This window comes from Battus philenor, unplaced genomic scaffold (assembly GCF_028537555.1).
Source record: "Battus philenor isolate CCGP_79_NKW_IND1 unplaced genomic scaffold, ilBatPhil1.0.hap1 SCAF_4, whole genome shotgun sequence".
In the NCBI taxonomy this organism is placed as follows: Eukaryota; Metazoa; Arthropoda; class Insecta; order Lepidoptera; family Papilionidae; genus Battus; species Battus philenor.
Window position 1 is genome coordinate 950,744 of NW_027181704.1, and position 21,461 is coordinate 972,204.

The 21,461-nt window shown below is 34.8% G+C and overlaps 2 protein-coding genes across 2 annotated transcripts; one reads left to right on the top strand and one right to left on the bottom strand.

The window, feature by feature from the left end:
- The first annotated feature begins 50 nt into the window (after positions 1–50).
- Positions 51–5,475, top strand: LOC137928766 (E3 ubiquitin-protein ligase TM129). Its single transcript, XM_068771729.1, has 5 exons — positions 51–629; positions 1,562–1,691; positions 2,829–3,083; positions 3,848–3,972; positions 4,505–5,475. Exons 1-5 carry the CDS (start codon positions 214–216, stop codon positions 4,686–4,688), a joined length of 1,110 nt encoding a protein of 369 aa, XP_068627830.1. The 5' UTR covers positions 51–213; the 3' UTR covers positions 4,689–5,475.
- A 2,921-nt stretch (positions 5,476–8,396) lies between these two features.
- LOC137928921 (sodium channel protein Nach-like) lies at positions 8,397–20,302 on the bottom strand. Its single transcript, XM_068771926.1, has 9 exons — positions 20,202–20,302; positions 18,012–18,209; positions 15,843–16,112; positions 14,158–14,257; positions 13,190–13,357; positions 11,701–11,824; positions 11,027–11,132; positions 9,470–9,576; positions 8,397–8,551 (listed from the first exon to the last, which is right to left on the bottom strand). Exons 1-9 carry the CDS (start codon positions 20,300–20,302, stop codon positions 8,397–8,399), a joined length of 1,329 nt encoding a protein of 442 aa, XP_068628027.1.
- Between the last annotated feature and the right edge of the window lie 1,159 nt (positions 20,303–21,461).

The following is a 21,461-nucleotide window of genomic DNA, read 5'->3' on the forward strand; positions in this document are numbered from 1 at the left end:
ACAATCAATATCAAGATATCAATATCCCAATGACAGTCTGCCTCTGCCAGCTTTGTTGGTGATACTGATAAGCGTATTTATTTCTGATAATACGGAATTAATCCCAATAATAAGCTAATAAGAGGAGCTCGGGCGCGTGTATTTATGAAATCTCTCGTTGCGTATGGGAAATAATAACTTTGACCACATATCGCAGAATTAACTACCATCACGATGGATATTGTATTAACTTTGTTTTATTTGATGTTCTGTTTCTGCGTAATTTACCCACCCACTGAGTTTGTAGCAGCAGGATTTACAATTCCGCAAATTTTTGAAGGATTCTTAGGCTCTGAGAACGTAAACTTTATAGGATATCATATGAAAAGGATAACTCTAACTGCCTTTATTCATTCATCTTTACCTTTGGGATATGTGTTCACGTTGTGGTGCGGAGGTGAGCGTGGATCGTGGATGCTGGCGTCGGCTATAGCTACAGCCATTATACTGCTGCTGATGTGTTACAAGATTCTTTGCTGGTGGGAATATGATAAGGACAAGCATCCTGTGGTACGGCCTCTTATCAAGTACGCGCCGTCCGGTGGTGATTGGCGCGTGGTTGCCAATTCCGTCAACATATCATTTCGAGGGTAATCGTCACCTACATATTACTCTTTCACATGTGATATCTATGAAGGAATATACTGTACTATGTTAGTAGGCTGGTTAGTGATTGCTGTGTGGTATTATCATGTACAGAGGACACTGCTGCCCATCCTCTAGAAACTTGTTTGTAAGCATTGGCAATCCTATATAAATAATGTACAAAATGTGAATTATATTCTTATGTAAAGGTCCAGTTTTATCTTGGGAATTGAACCAGTGACCTACAATTGCAAGTTTGTCATTAACCACTGCGCTACCGCTGTTCACTGCCCATATATTGTTGGGTAACTGATTTACATGACAAGAAAGAGGATTACATTTGACTACCTGGCACCTGTGAATCAATTTTATAATCATTTTGAGATAAGTAAGAAAGGACCAATATTTAGCCACTTCCGCACATGCAGTGGTAGTCGTGCAACAAAGTGCAACGCCCGGTAACCTGCTGATAAATGCATATGCGGCAAACAATGTGAATTACACTACTGCCACTGTTAATTTACTCAACACATGTTTCACCCCTCCATGGGGCATCTTCAGGAGTTATGGTACACCAATTAGACTGTGTTTGGCACTAATTTATTTTTTATCAGCGAGCTGGCGGGCGGTGTACTTTGTTGCATGACTACCACTGCATGTGCGGAAGTGGCTAAATATTGGTCCTTTTCTTACTTAGGATGGACTTCTGCAAGGTAGGTTCTTCCAGGTTTAAATTCCTTCACAGATGTCTTTATGCTTAGTTAATTGGAACAAAGTTATCATGTCAGCTATATGATGTCCTGCTAGATTGGTCCTATATTAAGACTGGAAGGGGCATGTGTCGGTGAACATTCTACACTACACTTTCTGATTTGTGGTCTGCTTTTAAAGCCTTTTTCAAAACTGCTATATAAAATTATCAAAATTTCTTTTGCAGTATAGACAAAGTTTGCCTGCCATTGACTGCTACAAGCAAGTTTGTGGCAACCGACACTTGGCTGATCAAGGTCACGCAATATGGCATGAATATAATAAAGCAAGGCGACTGCTCATTAGTCGCTACTACTGTGAGTTACAACTAATTTGTTTTTACTTATAGAGGATTTAAATAAGGTCTTTTATTGTTGTACTAAAAGCTTTTGCTTGGTGCAATTATTCAATGATAATTTAATATTTGGCTTAATCTACATATAAAGTTGTTGAATATAAGTTTAAATCTTTAAACATGTAAATGTATAACTTATGTTTCAGGTTTTAAGTTTCTTTGCATATTTCCAATAACTCTGAAATATGTTATTAGGTCACACAACTATATTATTAACAAGTTTTAATTTCTAATCAATGATATATTCAACAACAACCTTTTGACATCTAGTATACAAATTTTCAGTGCTAGAGTGGTAATAATCAATCGGTTCTTCTGTAAAATATGTTGACAGAAATGTCATTTCTTTCTGGTCCCCCTAATAAATTAACAATTTTTTTCTCTTGAAAGGTGATAAACCTATATCTTTGGGCAGTACAAAGTATGTGGGGGCCATATAGTCAAGTTTCATCAATTGGACATTTTTTTTTTAAACCTAAATTAAACTATATGTTAAAATTATTAAGAGCCGATTTTGGGACTCTATTTCTTATGGAGAGTCATTCCACTTGAGTCGATATTGGGACTCTAGAAGTCTAAGCTAGAATTCTCTTGAGCAGTAATTCCTCCAGAGCTTAAGTTAGAACAGGACTTTATAATCATTTGATGTCCCTCACATTGTTAAGTAATTTTTCTCAGACGGGATGTCAAATGTTTACACCATCTACTAGATAGCATGTTAAAGAGTAGTCTAAGAAATACATATTATCTCTTGCTTAGATTGTGCATTAATCTGCAATAAACCATCTGCTGTATTTAAAATTAGGTAGTAAATTAGTTTTAACATATAGTAATTTGAATTTTGGAAATGCTTTTTCTTATAATTTTTGTTTTTTATTATTTTTGAGACTGTTTCGATAGGGTGTTTCATGTGCCGACAGAAAATAAACTATGTGTTCACACATATAAAGCCAATAACCTTGTATTAAGATAGAGATTTGTATTTATTAATGCCAAAATGATTAAAGCAATATTATTATATTTTTGGTTATTTTATATATTATATTTTTTGGTTACCTCGATTTTCGTGTGACAAAGTTTTTTCTTTATTTTCTTACAGACCGACAGCTATAATTTATCTCAGAATGGCGAATATGAGCTTCAGTATGTGAATATTGAAGTAATTCCGATGAGATCTGACTTGGAGCAGTTCTCGCTCCGTTTGTCTGTAAGCGCACTCAGAGAGCTCCAGCCACGCCTGACCAGGCCAGTCCAAGTGCCGGATCACATCTCTATCATGCCCTCCCTCATCGAGAGATTTGTGACGGTCTTCAAGTATCATGTCGATCAGAATCCTATCTACTATGTTGACCAGGTAGGAAGTGGTTTAAAAATTATCTATGTAATTTAAGTTCATTATAGTACATTTTAACTATAACATTAACTTACTATTAACTATGCTATATTGTTTTCGCATTGTCTATGTTATTATATATATATAAATTCTAAGTATATATATATACACACACACGCACGTATATATATATATATATATATATATATATATATATATATATATACATATATATATAAATATATATATATATATATATATACATATATATATAAAGAGAGAGAGATAGAATTCAGTGCTCATTTCACAATTCTTCATGACATTTATTGTATTATTTAACTTATTATTTACTCATATGTAAGTTATATATCACTATGTCAGCCAATAGACTCCCACCTTAAGGGATAAAAAAGATGTTATACATGAATTACATTAAGATTAAAATTCATCTGTAACACATAATAAATATTTATAAAATTATTACATTGTTTTAAAACAATGTGTGGAATATAGAAACTCTTGCACATGTAGACAAAAAAGAAGTTATTTATTATTTAAATCAGGGTTTTAGTGATGCAGAAAGTGTTACATGGTGGTGGTGGTGTTACATTATATGAGTGTCCTTTTTGGAGTGGTTGGGAGTAAAGGCTCCCGAAAACATAACCTTGGCTCTGCCTGACATAAGAGACACATTTAGTATTCTCATCCGATGGTGCCTGTGGTACTATATGATTATGTGGAGAATTTTTAAAACTGATAAGCGCCTAATTTCTATTGGATCACAGGAGTTGGAGCAGTGCATTGGATGTATGCAGAATATTGCGGACGTAAAGATCGACCGTCGCTGCATACCGGTGCCCGAGCCTCTCGAGGGCATCGCCCCACCACCCTGCCAGCAGTGCAATTGCAGGTAAATATACCATATTTCAACCTACAGATAATTCTACAATTTTTTAATTGCTTGTAATCCGATCAATATTTCTATTGAATCCTAGCATTTTTCCGATTGATAGTAATCCTCCCATTTTCCAAGCACTGTATTCTTACCAGTTTTTCAACTATAGGTAATCCTAACATTTTTACAATTGCTGGTAACCCTACCATTTTTCATGTACTGTATTCCTACCACTTTTTAATTTACAGGTAATCCTAACATTTTATCATTTGCTTGTAATCCTACCATTCTTCGATTTGCTGGTAATCCTACCATTTTCCATGTACTGTATTCCTACCAATTTTTCAGTTACAGGTAATACTAAAATTTTTCCATTTGCTTGTAATCCTACCATTCTTCGATTTGCTTGTAATCCTACCATTTTTGTAAGGACTGTATTCGTACTATTTTTACAAATCCAGGTAAACCTACCACTTTTTCATTTATAGGTAATTCGTTATGTCTTTTAATAACCTCGTATATAAATACATGTGAACGCGTGTGGCAGGGTCCTGTGGTGTTGTTCTTGCGTGGCGCGGTGGTGGGCTGCACGTGCGAGTGCGGCGATGGGCCCAGGGGGGGAGCGAGCGGGCGCACAAGGTGCTTGGCTAGCATCCCGCGGCTCCTGCCCTGTCTGCCGAGCCGTCTTCTGCGTCCTGGACGTCCTGCCGGTGCGCCCGCGGCGCTCCTGAGTCCTACCCCGCCTCGTCAGACTCCGAAGATTCCGACAGTCCTGCGGACCGCATTGTCGTCAGGGCTGTCATCACGGAGCGCTATCGTCGCACGCGCAACGATGTCGTCATTGTCGACGTGGAATAAGAATTTCTGCTGTTGATAGGGACAGAGGGGGAGGTTCTACAGACTTTCTTTCCACACTCTCGTCGAATGAACTGGCTATTATCTTCTAGTTATGCTTCACCATTTACTTGTCAAATCATTTCTGCCTATCTCTTTTTATTCCTACCAAGATCTTCCTGGAATGTATTGCTATTTAGTAAAGATCATCAGTCAGCTCTGCATTGTTTTCATCCTTGGAGAGATGATCTAGTTTGACGACACTCTGTTTTGCAGCCAGGACTCTCTTTCCCCAACTAACCTTCTCTTCCCAACGTCTTACCTCGTTATAAGTTGCAAAGCACTTCTTCACAAGTTTGCACTTCTGGAAGACAGTTCATAGGATTCCTTCATTATTTAATTTCACTGTTTGTGTAGCCACAGTATAGGATCACGTTTTCTAAGGTCCTTATTAGTTAACATCAAGAAGTTTGGGATAAATGTAACAATGTACCATATTCAAAGTTTAATTTCAAGGATTCTATTTCAAAAATATCTACATTCTTGCAAAGACGCGTTAGAAAGCCGTGTTCACATCGACCAGTGTTTTATTTCTCTTAGTGGCGTGATCTAGAACTTATTATTTTCGTAAGAAGGCTACACTTTAAGATATAGTTGCTTCTGGAAAGATTTGAAGATGTTTCTAAAACTGTTATTTATATTAGTGTATGTTTACCCATGACCTAGAGGTAATCATTTGCAAAGCAAAATTAAGATATTAACATTTGCGATGGTTGATAGTAAATGTTAATTATTTATGTCTATGAGAGGTTCCTACTTACACATGTGTGTGTGATTTGTATAAATGTATGGAAGCTGCTTTAGATGTTGTACCAAGATTTAATCCACTTTAACCTATATTTAGTGGATCAGGTTCCTGGCTAAGTTCTAGGATTGATATATGAATGTTTTTAGCAATCAGTAATTGGAATAGGTGAATAATTGTACCATATAGTCATACTAAATGTACACCATCCGTTTTGTGAACTTCATAAATACCTTCTTAACTCCTTGTCTGTGAAATTTATTAAAATTCAATCTTAGTTGACCTTTGCTAGACGAAACAAAAATACCTACTGAATTTTAATTATATAAGCCTTATTGTTTCGGAGATATAGTGATGAGTTGTATATAGAAATCTCTGAGACAGAAACATATGAAGAACCACGGTAGTGTTTTTAAAAAAGGAATATCAATTTTAACATTATCACTAATGTAATATTAGTAGCGTCAACTCTCTCTGTTGCCGGTTTTTTATACCCACCAAAAAGACTTCACCATTTTCGAGGCGCATAATAAAAGAAATAAGCATTTCATTTATAAGTGACAGCAATTTTTTTTAAATTCGGAACGAATTTGATAAACAGCGGCATTTATATAACTGGCCAGTAATATCTATATATGAATAAAAACTATTTGGTATTGTATTTTTGTCAAGCGAGAAAGAAATCGAAACCGCCCGTTTATTTATGAAAATGAGTGTATTAAATCGCATTTTAGTTATCGTACATGTGTACTGTGTTTTTTAAGAAATATCTTACCAGGGTTTACATACAAGATGCATTATTATGCACCTGAGACAAGTTAACGCATATAATGCGACATTGTTTCTTATGTGTCTGTGACGTTTACTGTCATTTTGCTTTTTTTTTTATTGCAAAATCGCTAAATGTTAGATAGACACTGAGATGTAAATTTTTTGAAAACTTATATTTTATATCGTCTTTACTAAAATTTAAATATAAATTGAATTGAAAAACAATGTGAATTTGATCTACCTAACAAAAATACATTCTATTTTTAGTGTCGGCTTATAAATAAAACACTTAAAAACTAGCATTTATTGTAGGTGTATATAATGAGTTATGTAACGTGAACGCATTTACGAAATTAAGATCTAATTTTCTTAATACGTGTGCGTATATATGTGTAGTATAATTATAATAGTTAAGTCTTAGGCAATAAGGTCTTTTTTTCGATATTTATTATATATAATGATTTGGCAGCGTGCCAATGAATACCTTGTTTACCAATGAAAGCATAAATATTTTTAAATAATCTTTTGTGCAAAATTGAAAAAGATTTTAAACTAATGTAATCCTATTTAAATAAATAAAAAAATTTCTGATAGATATGACGTTTATAATCTGTACTGCCATAATAGTATAACTATTATCTCCGTGGTTTATTATTGTATATGCGTTTTATATTCTGTGTAACTTATAAAATATATTTGGCGGGAAGTGTCAAGACATTGTATTGTAAATTATTAAATTTGTTTGTAGAATTGTCATTGAATGTTAACTGCATTTCGCAGATAATTATTGTATGTATATTGAATTCAATGGATGTTACTGTGGTAATTTATGTTATGCATAAATAAATGTAATTGATGTGTCAGAATTTTTATTTTATAAAATTTAATAATGTTCTTTTTTTAATTCTTTTTGTTTGTGTTTTGTTTCTTTTATAATTTTTTTTTAAACCAAGTGAGTACTTTGAATTAATGGAACCAAAAAAACTTTTGAATGTTATCGGCAGTTAATATTTTACAAACTGTTGACTGGGCAGGTACTTTTAACTTTTTAATTAAAAATATTAATAATACCTAAATATATATTTAAAAACTGATTTATCCTTAAATTATGTGAATTTACTTTAAGCAGCAGGCATGGCTTAAAGGCAGCCCACATGGCGCGGTGGACAGATGTTCGCTGGTAGAAATAAGTTGTGGTAGAGATCATGGACCAACAAGCGCAAAGTAGGACGTTCACCCACAATGTGGACAATTGACTTTAGGGTCGTCGAAAAAGCTGTTTGCAGGTCATTTTTATATGGACTTTGGAAATATATGTGGGAGGCCTATGCCCAGCAGTGGATGCCATACTGCTGGAATGATAATGATGATGATGACTGCATAGTGACAATAGTTAGGCGCTACACTATGAAAAAACACAATCTCACCAATCTTACGTCCATCGCTTACGAACTTTGGGCAAGTAGTGAGAGGGTGGCGGTCCGTTTTCATAGACTACAGTATAAATATATATATGTGTGTATACATACATCTATAGATGATTAAAAATTTTTTATTTTAAAGTTATTTGTCACTTGTTTGCTTGACGTTTTGAAGTTGATGCCACCTTTATTGTTTGACAACCCCCCCGCCCTATATATATATATATATATATATACATATAGTTGTTTTATAAATGTGACACGACCGTACGCATTAAAAACAAGGGGCTATAGAAGAGCAGCGCGCCGCGGTATGTGCATAGTCTTATGCTAAATAAGTCCGTTTGTGCACATATGCAAACATAAAGTAACACGCATATACGTTCAAATACACACACACATATACGGATATTATTTCGTTCGGAACTATTAAGAAATATGTTTATTCGTGTGTCTATTGATTATAAGTATATTTTTTTCATTTGCTTTTTTTTGGTTTTTATGTTTGTTTATTAAGATTCCGGTGCATGAGAGAGTAAATTGTTATTGTAGAGGTAACAATATAAGTGGGTATTTTTCAAAAACGCCGTGCGTAGAAGTATTTTAAATTAAATTTTGGGGATGTGAGAATGTGGTTTCTGTGGCGTTAGTTCCGTAGATCTGCGTAGCGCAACTGGCAGTTTGACAAATATGAGAAACAGAATCTCTAGGGCACTGAACAGACCCACGCCGAGGAACATATTGAAGACTCCGCCCAGCGACGCTGGAATAATAATAATTGTTTCAATTTCACTTTTAAATACTTAAATAGTGTAAGTAAATTTTTATTTCTTCTTTTAAATTTTTAAAAGGTCCACCCATTTTTTTTTCTCGATCCTGTCAAACATGATTTTATAGTTTACTAGCTGATCCGGCAAACGTTGTTTTCCAAAAAAAAAAAATTAAAGTTTTTTATTAACAAAAAAATAAGGGTTGATCCTAGAGGGATGAAAATTTAGGGTTGTATGTATTTTTGTATGCTTTATGATAAAAAAATAAAAACAAAAAATATTATTTAAAAAATAAAAAAAAAATTAGGAGTGGGCCATCCTCAACATTTAGGGGGATGAAAAATAGATATCCGGTTCTCCACCCGGGCCGATATGCGCGCTAACAATCACCAAAATCTGCCGAGCCGTTTCGGAGAAGTTCAATCACGCACACCGCGACACGAGAATGTTATATATTAGAGATATATTATCTGTCAAAGACCTGTCATATATATGGTCGAGGGAAGTCGTTGGATACGGGCAGAGCAAGGAGGTTTTAATATATTTTTTTTGGACTATCACTGCTACCCAAATGGCATCTCTTAAAGAAGCGAAGCTCGACAGGGAGCCTTAGCACGGGCCGCTAGTTTTACCTGATTGAAGGGCCGCCGAGATGTAAGGTTGCTTCGGTGGACGCTAAACTACATTCACTACACTACACCTACACGAGTGTAGTTTTTCTTCATACGTAATTCTCCGTTGTAACTGGGATAGCCCAGTGTAAATTTTGTCCGTGGATCTCCTGTTTCTGGACTCAATTTTGATGAAGCCTAAATCAAAACCAAAGCCTAAATCTGCTAGCAGTATAACATAATTCACATCAAAAGCAAGATATCGTACTTCTATACATTAGAATACAAAGAAGTACATACACAGCAGTGTGATCCACGTCTCCGTTGGATGGACGATGAACTTTTTGGATTCATTTATCTTGATTTGAAGATTCAGAATAATGGCAAGACTCGCGTTCAGTCCGTCACTGAAAACGATAAAAACACGGTTAATATATTTTCCAACTTGATTTTACTTTCAAATTATTTAAAAATTAAATATTTATTTACAAGGTTTATTAATTACAATTGGCAATAATCAATTTTAAATTAATAATATCTCGATCGAATTATTCGAAATATGGCTGTTTAAAAATAAATTTTAATTAGTCTTGTGACGACATTTACGCCTTATTATTAATAATATTTAACATCATTCCTTCACACGCTTTATTTGAAGATGATCGATTTTATTGTGGATCTATCTAACCTACATATAACATTATACAAGTCAAAGTCAAGTATCCTAGTGTTACAAAACACGAGTTACATCTGTTCAACAATAAACACTGAACCCTAGGATCAAGTAAGTACCAAAAAATAGTTTTGCATAAAGCTCGATAGTTCTAGTAAAAAAGACTCTATAGGAAATTTATCCTTGTACTTAATATATAAGTGACGTATTACCGTGAACATGCATGACCTTGAAGCTATTTACAATTTTTTGTATACGATTCTCGGTAATTCTAACCGAGTACTATCTCGAATTTACTAGAACCTTATACGTAGTGTAAATAAGTGTACTCCCCATGCTGACAGTTCAGTGTTGTTTTTCTAGTTGTAAGATTAAGATCTACGATTAGTGATACAAAGTGATTATTTAGCAAGTTATTTAGACAGTGATTGCTTAAGCGATTTGGAAGCGTAGTTTGGAGTAAGCGAAAGTATACTTTGTGTTAAAGTAGGGTGACCATCTGATTTGTGAATAAAGGATTCCTTGTAAATCAATGGTACTTCATTTCGATACAGAACCCACAGTACGTAACACTAGTTTCACTATACCAAAACAGAAACCAATATCCCATACTTCCAATACATTTAAGCCGAATAATAGAATTTAAAAGAGGAATAAAATAAAATAGGATGTAAGAGCGCCCACAAAACAACGTTGTCAACAGTCAACAGTCTAACTTAGTGGTAGTTATGTTGTGAATTCACTCAAAAGTAACTAATATAAGTTTTTTTTGTATAATGATATCTATGCACCTAGTCACATTAAATTATATTCTGATAAATGCCCCTTTGGGGCCGAAAGGTTTTCTAATGGCGACCACGAACAGGTACATGCGAGGTGGGTAGCCCCCCCCTCAGGTGAACTGATAACAGTTAAAGTCGCGGGAAGTCGATGAATACGGGCAGCACAGGACCGGTCATCGTGGCGGTCTTTGGAGTGGATTTCATCGGTTGATAAGAAGATCCTGTCCTAATATTTAACCCTCTTTTACTGGTACAAGGATGTACATAAATGGTGCAAAAATAAATAAATGATGGAAAGATAGAAGTACAAAATCCTTCAGTATCTAGCCTTAGAGACGTAGTATATATACTTTGTTAGACATGTTCTCTATTTTTTTTCGATTTAAAATTATAATAACTCACTAAAAGTTATCATAGGTGTATTCGAACGCGTTCAATGAACTCGATTCCAAAGACAGAATAGTTGAAACCTTCCTGCAAGATGGTAGACAGTTGCAAGTCAGGTTATCTGCAAAGAAAATGTTTGTAGTGTTTATCATTTTAATTACAAAAATAAATATGTAAAAAAATACTAAACAATTAATAGAAATTACGTGCCCAATATGACAGTAGTTATTTAGATTAAAATTTAATTGATTCGGTGGACTGTGATGCGTAGCAAACAAAATAAACGTCGTTCGCGCTGCTCTTGCCGAGTTTGAATGACGACCGGGCGCCATATCGAGGTACGGGAATTCCCCGCGACGCGAAGTATAAATACTTATGTTATGTATTACAGTTAAATAAAAACTGCACCTTTAGTCCACGACGTTATAAAGTTATCTTGTAGTTGGTTTAGCCCAGCGTATCCTAACTTTATTGAACCATGCCTCACATTAAAATTCTTATGCCTCTCCTATGTAATATATATAATTTTTATATATGTTATAGCGAAAGGTTAAAATCGTGTAGAGTCTATTTCCGAATTTCCCATCATTTCAATCCCTCTGTGCGGCCGGACAAACAAATTTTAAAATTTAAATTGACCTATTGATTGAAAAGGTTGCTAATTCTTGAACTAGTGAGATTTGATTTACCATATTTATACGAGCGCAAGCAATTGAGACGTCGGATGGAACAAGCGGGTAGATTGGTTGTGCTGTTGTCATCGTTGGCTTGCATTGGGTCCGAGCAGGTGCACAATTTTTCGATGCATTTTATCTAAAACAGTACGTTTTTTGTTTAAATACACTGTATAAAATAGTAGTTTGGCATACCCAGATGCCTCTGTATCAGAATGCTAAACGGCTACTGTGTGATAGTCCAAGCCCAGGTCCTTTCTTACCAGGACTATTACTAGAGCGCCTGCATAAATGATTTAACCCTTTGCACTCAAAAGATGTCTCACTCACCATGCGGCTCGATGCCACAATTCAACAGGTCACAGTTACTCACCACTTCCTTCCCTGCGATAGCCTGATGCTTTTCAGTGATTGTTTATGTTTTGTTCTATTAATGTAGGTTCTTACACTGTTTATATAATCTTACTGAGTTTAAAATGATATCCCTTTAAACGTAGGTGCGACTTTCTTATCAAAATTACTCCGCAGCAGTGAACCGGATGCGTTTTCGGTCTTAGTAACTTGACAGCCGTGGCAGAGTCAAGGAAAGTTGAAGTTATTCAAACTTCAACTTTCCTTTGGAATGGTGACGGAAAGTAATTTTTTGGGGTATACAAATTCCAAAAACATAAATATAAAGATGCATAATATCATAATAGAAGTAGAAAAGATTGTAAAATCTATTCTCAAGTAAATTAACATGCCAAATGACATCAAACATTATGTAACTGTAATACTTGTCGGAAAAACCTGGGGATACATCTTGGCAATTGTTTCATAAAATATGTAATAAAACAAAATTACAAAGGTAGATGTTTTAGAAATTATGTTCATAAACATGTTAAGATACCAAAGTATACATAAACAGTTTTGTGTGTGTAATTATTTTATGTTGGAAGTAGTAAATTCATCAAGAGTGTTGCCAAACAATCCGACTTGCTGGTTAGTCTGCGCAGAAACATTCGCGAGTGCAAAGGATTAAGACTTCGATAGTCTCGAATAGTTATATAATAGTTCAAAATATAAGGCGCTTGTTGTAACGTTTTTAAGATTATAATGTAGCTCCTACAATTATTACTCTCACTACACTACTCTCTCACTCATTACACGTGTTAATGTAATATATCAATAAATATGTGCTACAGCATATTTTAGTATATATTTTATGTCCGATCGTGCGCTACCCGCATCTGGTGATTCCCCGTGATCTAAGTCGTGGCTTATAATGAGAGATCTACCCACACTGCGTTTACCACCACGAAGTCGTCATTCGTGAAACTTTCGGCCCCAACGACTGCGATGGCCACACTCACTGCCACTTCGGATAAGTAATTCTTCATAATATCGTACTTCAGTTATGCGGATCTCATAATTCCTGATTCATTGTGGAAATTTTTATGGGAGGCCCTAACTATAGGCGTTTATGGGCTGATATGAATAAATACATTTTATTCGTATCACATACCATACAGTTGCTCTTAGTGTAGCGCTCTCTGTAAACACACTTGTCGTTGACCAGCTTCTCCACGTTGCTGTCAACCATCGACTTGGACGTCAGCGAGGCGAAGTAGTTGCTACCCGGAGTAAGTACCATTGGCTCCACCCATTCCTCTCCAGGATATTTTGTGAAAAACTAAAAATTCACTGCATCTTAATATTAAAGGTATAAGCATGTTGTTACTGGACATAATTAAAAGTCAATTTTAAAAAAGGATTTATTTAAATATATTATAATTAAATATTTTGAAAATAATTAAAAGGTAAGTTACCAAAGATGGAGAAAAATGGAAAGCTTTGGAGGAGGCTTTTACCATAAGTGGGTCCATACAAACTTAGTACAAAATTATCAAAACTAATATTTAAAATTACTAATTTTAAGTCATTTGTATGAAATGATATAAACCTTTATTATTATTATTATTACAGTACGTTTGCAGTATGAGTTTAATAAAAATATATATTGTGGCGCAGATAGATAGCGCTAGTAGTCAACCTCGCGTAATCTCTTAACAAGGGTAGTTTGATAAAAGAGCACCCCTCTAATTAACATAAATTAAAGAATACCCACAAAAACATCTAATATATAAAATTCTCGTGTCACGGTGTTCGAACTTGAACTCCTCCGAAACGGCTTGACCGATTTTTAACAAATTTCATATGCGTATTCAGTAGGTCTGAAAATTGGCTACTATCTATTTTCCATACCCCTAAGTGATAAGGGTGGTCCACCCCTAAATTTTATTTTTAATTTTTCAGACAATTTTTTTGGTTTTTATTTTATTATGATACAACATACAAAAATACATACAAACCTTAATTTTCACCCCTCTACGATCAACCCTTATCTTACATTTGTTAATTAAAAACTTTATTTTTTTTTTGCAAAACAACGTTTGCGGGATCAGCTAGTATCTTTATAAAAATGTTTCTCACCTCGCAGCCATATAAGTCAGTGTCGTTAGAGAATTGCATTCCGACTTGAAGCCGCCGTGATGTCGAAAAACGCGGAGTCATTATAGATGACAAATCTATCCTGCAATATAATAATATAATTGTACAAATAATACTGTTACGTACTGTGGATTCTGACAAGAAATGAAACACCACTGGTTCACAAGGAATCCTTTATTCACAAATAACATGGTCACCCTACTTTAACACAAAGTATACTTTCGCTTAGTCCAAATTTCGCTTCCAAATCGCTTAAGTAATCACTGTCCAAATAACTTGCCAAATAGTCACTTTGTATCACTGATGGTAGATTTTAATCTTATAAATCAAAAAACAATACTTAACTGTCGTTATGGGGAGTACACTTATTTATACTACGGATAAGGTTCTAGTAAGTTCGAGATAGCACTAGGTTAGAATTTCCGAGAACCGTACACAAAAAATTATAAATAGCCGCAAGGTCACGCGTGTTCTTGATCCTAGGGTTCAGTGTTTATTGTTTAGATGGTTCTGTAACAATCTAATATATATAATTCTCGTGTCACGGTGTGCGTGATGAAACTCCTCCGAAACGGCTCGACCGATTTTTGTGAATCTTAGCGCGCATATCGGCCAGGGTGAAGAATCGGACAACATCTATTTTTCATCCCCCCAAATGGTAATGGTACCCGGTAATTTTCAGTTTTTATTTCTTTATGATACAGCATACAAAAATACATACAACCCTAAATTTTCACCCCTCTACGATCAACCCTTATTTTTTATTTGTTTTTTAATGTTTCCTAGGAATAACACATAGTAAAACCACGTTTTGCGGGATCAGCTAGCAATGTGATAAAAAAGTAAGGCGAATTATTTATTTATTTATTATTCAAAATCAATTTCATCCTCTTTAAAATACCGTCCGATTTTTCACAGTCCACGAAACGTGCTAGTTTTCCATCTATACAAATAAATAAAATTAGTGTGTCAGTTTGTAATATTCAAGTAACAGCTTTTTGCTACGCATGTATATATAAAATGCATATGTTGATAAATGGTTCGAAAGGTTCTCGAGTGGCGACCACGAGTTGGTAGACGCGGCACAGGTAGCTCCCCCCCCCATTAGGTAGACCGACAACATAGTTAAGATCGCGGGAAGTCGCTGAATGCTGGCAGCGTGGGGTCGGTCACCATGACGATCTTTGGGAGAGACCTTTGCTTTGCAATGGGCGTCATTTGTCTATTTGTTGCGGCCAATCTCCAAAACAGCTGGAGTGATTTTGTCAGGACTCATATTAACAGATAACAGATAAGATGTAATAAGGAGTAAATGAGGCTACATTTATTTTATAAATGTTCTTTTTTTATTTTATAATGGTCCCCGCTGTTGGGGACCTTTCGTTCCCCTATCTCGTGTGGGACAGGGACTTTTTATTTCTAGTAATTTATTCATATTTTTTATCATTATCATTCTTCTCTTTCATGTATCATATTATCTGTGTACTGTTTCTTTCATTCTACAATTTTCCCAGTCTTTCTCTTTCATTCAATTTTATTAATGTTCTGAAATCAATACAAAAACCTATTTAAACTAAATACTTTTTTTGTTAAATTTCAAGCGGACGAAGCTGCCGGTTAAAGTCAGTCAATCAGTAAAATATATATAAAATAGAGTCCCAACTCACTGATTGGGGCGCATGACACAGCAGAGACCCCATTGAGTTAACTCCATGTGGAAGATGTCTCCGCAGGGTAGCGTCATGGTCAACCATCTACAGGCGCGTAATAAACTGCAACACGGCGGCGTCAGCTTGAACAGCGCTGCAGTCAGCGTCAGGTTGTTGATGCTCAGCGCTCGTTCCAGCACTTCCACCTGGCTCTCCGTCAAGGGTTTCCTTCGCAGCACCAGGTTCAGTACTGCTGACAGTCTGACGCGTATCTCGTCATCTGTGATCCTAGTACACATGTAAACTTCAAAAGCGGCGTATAAACTGTTCTTATGTCAGATTCACAGACATTCGCCAGTCTACCGTAATTGCGTTTCGTGTTATAACAAGGTAAAATTATTCTACCCTCTGATTCAACTTCATCTTTCTTCTTCCATTGTCAAAACACATATATGACCTTTAACTCCGACACATACATTATATCTTTTTTTTTGGAAGATAAATTATGTCACAGATCAGGATTCGTTTATAACCTTACGAGGCTTTAAATTATATGCCAGTAAAGAAAAAACAAAACTGATGAATGCTCAAACTGATTGTACATAGCTTGTATCAATTTGGACACATTGATAAGTATAGAGTCGCTTAGAAGCCAATACGGTTTAATTCATAATTTTAATAAACAAATAATAATATTCTTAGTTATTAAAGGATTTACACGTTGCTTAGTTTTTTCTAGGTTAGACAGCCCTTTTTAATAGCTTCTGAATATATTAGAAGCCATTGTGAATAGGTCCACTTTTTATCAATATTTATTTACAGGAACTTTGAAACGAAATTTAAATTATTCTTTTTGTTTCGATATGTATTGGACATTAAGGACAATACGTGTTGATCAAGATTTACATTTAAATAACTCGGAAGAGATGATAAAACTAATGACAATAAATGTTATTTTATTACTTTTTACATACATTTCTTATCTTTTACAGCTGCCTAAAATTTTTAAGATGCGGTCATTATTTCAATAAATACTTAGGTTTTTATTTACACGCCTGTATATATACCAATACCTCACTTTGCGTCGTGGTTACGTTACGTTCCAAAAAAACACGACGCAAATTGAAACGCCCCAAAGTGAATTAAGATTTTCTATATCAAACTATGTAAAGATCGAAGATAGGTTCCAGGGCCAAAAAAATACATATTTTTAAAAAGAAAATAAATTGGAATAATATTTACCTTTTTTTGTAACCAAAAACAACACATAAAAATTAATGTTAATTTATTATTCTCTTTTAAAAAGCACAACACACTACATTACAACACACTACGTAATTGAAACTGAACTCCTAAAATTAGCTAAACAAAGTGAAAATAGAACTGTATTCAAATTGCGTTGATTTTTATTTAGAAAAGGAATCCCAAAGTTTTTATGGCATGGCGCAATTAGAAACAAAAGTGTTGCCATCATTTAGAAAAAAAATGAAAATTTCCAAAAAAAAAAAATTAAAGACTCGAACCCAAACAATGCAACCTCGAAAATCTAACGACGCACAGAGAAAATTAGCAGTACTAATTAAGCAGCGACGCAACTTTGAAAAAAACGCAAAGCGAGGTATTGGTGTATCTTGTTTTTTTTGCAGAGCTTACACCTCGAAAAAAGACTATTTACTTCTTTAATTAAATTAATAAACCAAGAATTTTAAAAACTAATGTATCAAAAAACATTAATTTTCTCAACTTTTTTGTTTTGGACATAACATATATTAGCATTGGCTTCTAAGCGGCTCATACATGTCGTTAGGTTTAAAAACTTTCAAGGGTTGAATATATATTTGCTGTCAATTAATGTATGGTACAAAGATAATAAATAAGGTAATGATAATATAGTATGAAAAAGCTTTTTAAAAATTCTTATATCTAAATGTTATAGTAAATTATTGTTTACAACCCTGTGGACTATACTGCAAGATGTTGTTAGACTGTCGAATTGCAAAAGAAAAAGATAAATGAAATCATTCACAGTGATCACTTTATACGGAATGATTGGAAAAGGGTGTAAAAACTTTTTGCCAAACGAGCTGTTCATTCACACTTTTAAAGCTTTTACCTAAAACCAGTCACCCTGTATAATTACATTTTTCGCAACTATATATTTTATTGACCATAAAGAGTATAACGTACAAGTTCTGTTGGAACAGGTGGGCGATGTTCCCAGCGGTGGGACAAAACGCGATGTTAGAGAGGCGCAGGATCTCGGGCTCGGCGAGCATGTCGCGCAACGTGATCAGCGCTGGGACTTCCGTGAAGCGCTCCCACAGCACAGCGCACAGCACTCCTGCGCAGCACGTGCTGGCGCAGCAGCACAGCAACCAGCCAACTCTGCTCAACGTATAAGTGTTAACTTCACTAAATTAAATAAAGGATTATTGTATGTGTGTGTAAGCAGTGTGATTGTTCCATATCGGAATGTTTGCCTCAAAGAAACATGACCATCTGTACAAATGCCGGTATAATATCGTAAGAGTTGCCACAGCTACGAGGGACAACTTATTGTAGTACTGTGATACATTTAGGAAAAAGGATAAACATAGGAAGCAACGTCTCCCTTATAGAGGACAATATTCTGCACCCTACATTTCTTGACTAATGTAAAAGAATATCGCAGACCAATGTAAATGGAAACAAATTTGATTTGAGAAAAAGGGTCGCGTAAGATTCTGAATAAAGTCATAAGACTGTCATAAAAATGTATCGTTATTATTGTCGGTATTATATAAAAGTAATACCGAACAAAAGTATAAGAAAGAAAGTGCGTACCGTCAAATGAAAAGTTAAGTTATAAAATTAAGTTAAGGTATAAAATGTATAAACCATGAGCTGTGCCGAGAAGCTAGAGAATGACCTATGGGCAGTCATGGAGCGCTGGTATAGCCTTCTGCGGAAAAGTGATGTTACAGAAGAAGGCTGCAAAGATAGAGAGAGAGAAAGAACATCTGAGCTACTTATCCAGAGATCAGGACATCGGAGGGTGAAAAATGAAAAAGAAGGAATAAAAAGTATATGAACAAATATAAAAATTACCCATAAAAATCTGTGACATCCAAGGTAAAATTTAGGAGCGTAGCTGAAAGAAGAAACGCGATGCATGGAGAAAGATATGTAAGTGAAGTAAGACAGAACAAGTAAAGCACAAAAGAAAGGCATAAAAAATAATATGAAGTAAGGAAGGAATATGTAAATAAAAATTAAAAAACTGAAACACAAAATTACCCGAATACCCCAAATATGGCAGGAGATGAACAAGAGGTCACAAAAATGGGACCTAGTATAAAAAAGTCCGTCAATATGACGTTTATTTCTGCGTCGGTCTAACCTCGCATGCACAGACACCTTCTTCAAGGTATTGACCTCCTCTGAAGGTCGCCACGATGACCATCATGCAGTCCGCACCCAGCGGCTTTTTTCAACCATGATTATATTGTAAGTCAATGGCAGCTTACGATAACACATACACCTTATATATAATAAACCTTTAACTCGGACGATAGTATTTTTCCGAACCATATGCAGAAGGGCCTATGGTAAATTTACCTATCGTAAACCACCTACAATGGCGACAGATATCTTGCCGGTCTTATAGGAAATTTTTACAGGGGGCCTATGTCCAGATGTGGATGTTCTTCGGCAAAAATATATCCAATATATAAACATTAAATATGGTTAATGCTGTTGTATACATTTTGAGATAAATCTTTTTGTATCTTCCTTGTATATAAATTTAGTGTATGTCTCCTTTAATACTCTCACCACTTCTCCTTCTTTTAAGGCAGATAACGTCCAGTTTCTGCCTTACCATCATGCTGTCATCCCTTCATCGCATTTGAGACCGTCCCTACAGTATTTCCAGGTTCCATAGTCTCAATTTTATCAGGTAATTGCACCATATATCTGTTTTTCTATTAAGGATGCTGATCCATTTAAGTCTTTCTGAGTTTAGGCCCATACCTATGACCTAGATTTTTGGGTTAGTTGTTTTTAAGAGGGACACCGGGCAGATTTCTCTTCATTGCACTTTGAGCTACCCTCAGTTTATGACTTTTTTGGGGGATAATCCGAGATTTTGGAAGTAAGATATTCACGTATGTTTCAACTCAACAGGGAACCACGACAAACATGATTATAATGAGCTATTTATACTCTGCGTGACTGTGTGAATCCTTTATTATATTCCTTTATTTATATAATACAAGCATTCCGTATGGAACATCATTTTAAATTAAAGAACCTTTCCAATAACATTCTCTACTCGTACCGATTTTTATTTATGAAATTGAACCTTAATTATGAATATAAATATAATATAAAACTAACCGATCCGAAAAGAATTTAGAACTCAAATATTTGAATCCGTGTAAAGTTGTTGTATTATAAAAATGTCTCACTGTCGCAATTAATATAGATGTTTTAGCCATTTTTTTTGTTTTTAACACGAAATACCTTTTCAAACGGCTGCCCAATTTTAATTGAACTGTACCAGGTATTAGGAAAAAGTTTGATTTTAGTATAGATACTAATCGAGCTGGAATTGAGTTGGCGATGTTCGATCTTTATCAAGTAAGAGTTGAATAGTGTAATTAATGTTAACTACTCGAGCTCGATTGTCGTGTGAACTATAATTAGTGGCTGTCAATACCTGACAAAGGTCAATTTTACCGTTTTACTGTAATTAAAACTGCTCAGAATAGATGGCGATAGTGATTTACGAAAAACAATGACAAATATTGACAAGATTACTAAATATAATGTAACTGCCACACCAGAAGCTACATACAATCATGTTTGTTTGTTCACCAGCTACGACCGACGGTACGATTTAAACTAAGAAAAATGAATCGTCTTGTTGATATGCCATTTGAATCAAAATCGCCCCCAAACGGACCTAGCTTCGAGTAACGCCGCCGCAAAGGGACACTACGTTGACGGAAATGAAACTCCTAGTATTATTTATTAGTCAAGCGGCCGTATGTACAAGTATTAGCGTTTAGTGGGTGAAACTACAACCCGTGCACGTATTTGCTCCCCAAAAACTAGCCTAAATGCAAAGACTACGGTAACATTACTGAATTTAATACTGTCGTTTGAATTTGAATTCGAATGCAAGGAATTATTTTAGATTAAAATATTGTGGCCATAATGGCCAGTAATACGACGCGTTCTTAAATAATGCTACACGAGCATTCCGTATAAAAAAACTATGCTGTTTACACAAAGTATTGTTGCATTTAATTTAGGACAGAGAATCTTTTCTACTATTCAAGTTTTCTAAATCTGAAAGAACTTCGGTTACTGTTTAATTAAATGATAGTAAACATATGTTATTGAGTATCTATTGCTTTTTAAATCGATATAGGTGGATATAAGAGCCTACGTCCTATTAGGATAAATCGATTGTAAATTTTTCAAAAATCCTAATAGTTACAAAGATTTAAGAAGGTATATCTACGTTAAAACTCCACTGTTAATATAATAATCGTCGCAACAAATTTTAATAATGCATTGTAATTGATGAACAAAGTTTTAGAAAAAGTTAAAAGCAATAAAAAAAACTCAATATTATCAACTGTTTCTTAT

What these genes read in the sequence shown, in the direction of transcription:
- LOC137928766 (XM_068771729.1), top strand. Translation starts at nt 214, where the DNA reads ATGGATATTGTATTAACTTTGTTTTATTTGATGTTCTGTTTCTGCGTA. An exon ending in CTATCTACTATGTTGACCAG is followed by an intron (nt 3,084 to 3,847) that starts GTAGGAAGTGGT and finishes ATTGGATCACAG; the next exon opens with GAGTTGGAGCAGTGCATTGG. An exon ending in TGCCAGCAGTGCAATTGCAG is followed by an intron (nt 3,973 to 4,504) that starts GTAAATATACCA and finishes CGCGTGTGGCAG; the next exon opens with GGTCCTGTGGTGTTGTTCTT.
- LOC137928921 (XM_068771926.1), bottom strand. Translation starts at nt 20,302, where the DNA reads ATGGCTAAAACATCTATATTAATTGCGACAGTGAGACATTTTTATAAT. An exon ending in CACCTGTTCCAACAGAACTT is followed by an intron (nt 16,113 to 18,011) that starts GTACGTTATACT and finishes CATGTGTACTAG; the next exon opens with GATCACAGATGACGAGATAC. An exon ending in TGTGTCATGCGCCCCAATCA is followed by an intron (nt 14,258 to 15,842) that starts GTGAGTTGGGAC and finishes ATTATATTGCAG; the next exon opens with GATAGATTTGTCATCTATAA.